Raw genomic sequence first — 4,619 nt, 5'->3', positions numbered from 1 at the left:
TCTTTTAATCTCAATTGTAATATTGGCTCGCCGACAATAACAAATCCTGAATAGTAAGGACGCAAACCCAGCAATGACCACAGAACATCCGGTGGAGGGGGGTATTTTGGGGCAATGACGTTAGAGAGTCGGAAGCAGCTAATAGATGGCGACAGTGTCAGTAAAAACCTTGTTATCATTTTGTGCAAGTGAGTGAGCTATCTATACTTGTCTTCATCTATGCACAGAACCACAAGGGGGGTATTTTGGGGCAAAGACGTTATAGAGAGTCGGAAGCAGCTAATAGATGGCGACAGTATCAGTAAAAAACCATGTTATCATTTTGTGTAAGTGAGTGGGCAATCTATAGTTGTCTTCATCTATGGGGTAGTTTAAGGGTTGGGGGTGACGAAAAATGCCGGTCGATCGTCAGTCAGATGTTGGCAAGGGTTGGCATTAAAATACCCGCAGTTTACATTATGCAGTTTAGGCATATTTTCGTTGTTTTTTGTTTACTGCAGATTGACTGAATTTTGAGCAAAAGTTGGGGTTTTTGCACACTAGAGAATCGTTCGCTAGCGTAGGTGTAGGTACACGTGGGGGACTAGTTTAATTGCTAAAAACTGGCAATTAGTAAAGATGTTACACGGTCTCAATGTGCTGATCAACGCCACAGCGGCATCATGGAACTATCTGAGAAATAAAGTGGAATCAGCAAGTGGTAAGTGCAGCTAATGAATGTATTCAGTAGATGCGTCATCACACATTAACTTGATTGTGTGTTGATTATTTTAAGTAACGCATCCAATCAAGTAGCCTCAACGAGCGAGTTGCTCACAATTCTCCAGGCTTTAGCTCTGAAATAGTTTGGCACAAAATCGGCTAAAAACTGAAACAAACCAAAGCGAAATCGCATTTTCCATTGGGCAATCTGAGGAACGTTTAAAAGCCCGCGTAAGTACGAAACACCCTGTATGTTGAACTGTTTTCAGTTGATTACTGCAGTGCATTGACAATAAATACTTAAATAACGTGCGTGTCAATATAAGGCTTTATGGCATGATTAACCGTTCAGCGAAGCCATAATGGTTCTTAATTGAAACCGGTGGTTCCATATAAGGTTCTCCAGTTTTCTGCAAAAGGGCCACTGTGGGACTCTCTTCATGGCCTCCGTGGCGCAATTGGCTAGCGCGTTCGGCTGTTAACCGAAAGGTTGGTGGTTCGAGCCCACCCGGGGGCGAAATCTTTTGCTGTTTTTGAAAAAAAAACGTCGAAAACTTTCGAATTTCTAAATGTGGAGAAATTGTTTACTCATTTGAAATTTTTTAATTTTCGAAAAAATTACCTGATGGTAACGTATCATATGAAAATTGTATATGAAAATAATATTATTATATGGAAAAAAATTGCCTGAAGATGGTGCAAAATTGAAACTTTTTTCCCACTATTACACTTCTGATCCTTGACATAACAAAACTTGAGACGAAAAAAGGGAGTCTAACAGATTAGAGTGTGAAAATCATCAAATTTTTTGCACAAAACTAAGCAGACGCATTTGAAATTTCAAAAAATTTGAAAATTCGCCCAAAATTCCCTGATGATGGTAACGCATCGAAACCTTCTGCACATCAGTAGCCAATCATTGTGCATCAAACGGAGCAACTGAAAATTTGGACAAGAAATAACGAGTTGGTAAAACACGGGACTTTTTCAAAAACTCGTTTCGTAATTTTTTTAAATTCGAGAATTGACCAAAAACTGTCTGAAGATGGCGTCAAATCGAAACTTTCGGCACACTTTTAGTTAGTTCTGATCCTTGAGATACTGGAACCTAAAAAAGTTCAACAGGTTTAATTGAGAAGCGTCAAATTTTAAAGACAAATCTCTAAGAACTGACTATAAATTTTGAAAAATTTGCGAAAATCCCCTTGATGATGTCGGCCAATCGAAACTTTCAGCACATCAGCAACCAACCATTTTACATCCAACCCACAGGAAGATTCAACGAGTTTGCAAATATTTGCTTGATAACTTTTATGAATCCGAAAATTGCCTGAAGATGGTGCAAAATCGAAACTTTTTTTCCACTATTACACTTCTTATCCTTGACATAACAAAAACTTGAGACGAAAAAAGAGAGTCTAACAGATTAGAGTGTGAAAATCATCAATTTTTTTGCACAAAACTGAGCAGACGCATTTAAGATTTCGAAAAATTTGAAAATTCGCCCAAAAATTCCCTGATGATGGAAACGCATCGAAACTTTCTGTACTTAGTAGCCAATCATTCTGAAATTGTATTATATGAAAATAATATTATTATATAGAAAAAAATTGCCTGAATGTCTCACTTCTGATCCTTGAGATACTGGAACCTAAAAAAGTTCAACAGGTTTAATTGAGAAGCGCCAACTTTTAAACACAAATCTCTAAGAAAACTCATTATAAATTTTGAAAATTTGCGAAAAATCCATTGATGATGGCGACCAATCGAAACTTTCAGCACATCAGCAACCAACCATTTTACATCCAACCAAAGGAAGATTCAACGAGTTTACAAATATTTGCTTGTTAACTTTTTTGAATCCGAAAATTGCCTGAAGGTGGTGCAAGATCGAAACTTTTTTCCCACTATTACACTTCTGATCCTTGACACAACAAAAACTTGAGACGAAAAAAGAGAGTCTAACAGATTAGTGTGAAAATCATCAAATTTTTAAGCAGACGCATTTAAAATTTTGAAAAAATTGAAAATTCGCTCAAAATTCCCTGATGATGGTAACGCATCGAAACTTTCTGCACATCCGAAATGTATGTATCAAATATCACTATAAAATGAAACATCCTTTTGTAAAATAACCATCTATTCAATTGCAAGCATAGTTTTATGGAGTCGTTAGGATTTACATTATCATTAGCGCAAAAGCGCCTAATTTTTTCTGATTAAAAACACTGTGAATTACTTAGTTAATAACCCAACAAACCAAAGCAAATAAACAAAACCATATCAACTGAATCGGTGATAAAAAGCCAAGCAAACAAACCGAGCTTTAAATCAAACGTAGAATCGGAAGACTTGTTAATGTGTATTTGCGAGCGCCCATACTAGCACTGACCATGGCATTAAGATCAACAAACTCTGCGTTTATACCTGCTTAAACTTTGGAATAACAAATTCAAATTCTTCAAACACCAGCAACAGGTACGGGCGTCTTTTATTAAGCGGACAGCAGTTGCAAAGTGGTACCTACACGACCATCAAGCCCTCGAAAGCTTCTAGTGAAGTTATAGAGTAAGTAGAATTTTAAATAACTTAATAAAAAAAATGTTTTCTCTATGAGTGAACAGAGTTGCCAGTTTTACCTGATTGCTAGGCGCCAATGTTGTCGGCAAATATCGCCCAAAAGTCGCCCACGGCCCGCTAGTCAAAATCGCCTCCTAATAGAGTACTTATGTGCAGTACTGCCATACTAGGGAATTTCGTCCTACTTCTAGGGATTTCTGAGGAAAAAGGGATTTGTTAAAATTATCTACAGGCTATTAAGTAGAGAGGAACCACAAATTGTTTTAAGAAATCTCAATTATTAATTAACAATCTCCTTTAATTTTTTAATTTCCCTGAAATTATCTTTACTGCGATGCAAAAATCAATACACCTGCAGTGCTTTGCAACTGCACCATCTACACTTCGTCAAATACATATTTAAATTAAAGCTTGAATTCAAGAGAATAAATAAGAAGAAGACAAATTGAAGCAAAATTATGCGTTTAATTTTTTAAAACTTTTAAATTTCGTCATAACCGTTTCCAATAACCTTTTATGTTTCACTTTTCGTCATTTTTTATTAAACATTTCTATCTATAATTTTTTTTAAATCTCTGGAAAACTAGGGATTTTTAAGTGACCATGTGGGGATTTTAATTTTACCGATCTGGCATCGCTGCGCCTATGTGATCAACAGACCTACAGGGTGGCTTTTTAGTGCGAGAGAGTCCATTATTTCCGTTGGTGTTTCAAAAAATAGTTTCATATAAAAGTTGTTGACGCACAAAGTGCGCACATTTTAAAAATATTTTTTGCCATACAGAGTGTCTCAGAAAAGCGAGGCAAGATCAAAGTGTGTTTTTTTAAATAAACCGACCCATTTTTGGTACCATACAAGTACTTCCATTTGAAAAGCAAAGGTTATATTGCGTTAAAAAGTTTTAGATTTCAGTCCACATTGTTAACACTCTGTACAATATATTTTGATTCCACCGCACTTTATCAATGCATATTTCTGAACTTCTTACGTCGAAACGAACCGTTTGAAGTGAAATTTTGATTTTGGCCGAAATTTTTCCAAGGGTGGGGGTCGATTTTTTGAAAAAATGAAAATTTTCTCAAATTTTACGTCGTTTTCAGCTCACGGACGCGAGCAATGCATCGACTCACTAAAAAGCACGGTAGAAGTTTCAGAACTGAAATAATACAGACATTTTCCGCAGATTTTAAGCATTTTTGAGCGTTCACGATCTTTAGCGGACGATTTCTTCCTCATTTTTTATCCAAACACTTTATAAATGCATATTTCTGAACTTCTTACGTAGACAGGAACCGTTTGAGCTCAAAAAACACGATTGCAAAATTTTGATGGTTCA

At 36.2% G+C, this 4,619-nt stretch overlaps 1 protein-coding gene and 1 non-coding gene across 2 annotated transcripts in view; both read left to right on the top strand.

The window, feature by feature from the left end:
* Positions 1 to 410: 410 nt before the first annotated feature.
* LOC109536722 (long-chain-fatty-acid--CoA ligase 5) overlaps positions 411 to 4,619 on the top strand; it is a gene marked incomplete in the record, with an annotated part of 32,413 nt that continues 28,204 nt past the window's right edge. Inside the window, 1 exon segment of the mRNA XM_048663490.1 lies at positions 411 to 700. Coding sequence (XP_048519447.1) covers positions 619 to 700 — 82 coding nt within the window.
* On the top strand, positions 1,146 to 1,219 carry Trnan-guu. The gene has a single exon. It is a non-coding gene; the product is annotated as a tRNA-Asn (tRNA).

The sequence above is a fragment of the Dendroctonus ponderosae genome, unplaced genomic scaffold (genome assembly GCF_020466585.1).
Source record: "Dendroctonus ponderosae isolate FM_Combo_2020 unplaced genomic scaffold, Dpon_F_20191213v2 Dpon_F_20191213_2, whole genome shotgun sequence".
NCBI classification, from domain to species: Eukaryota; Metazoa; Arthropoda; class Insecta; order Coleoptera; family Curculionidae; genus Dendroctonus; species Dendroctonus ponderosae.
Note: the sequence above shows the minus strand (reverse complement) of the source record. Positions and strands in the feature narration are given on the sequence as shown.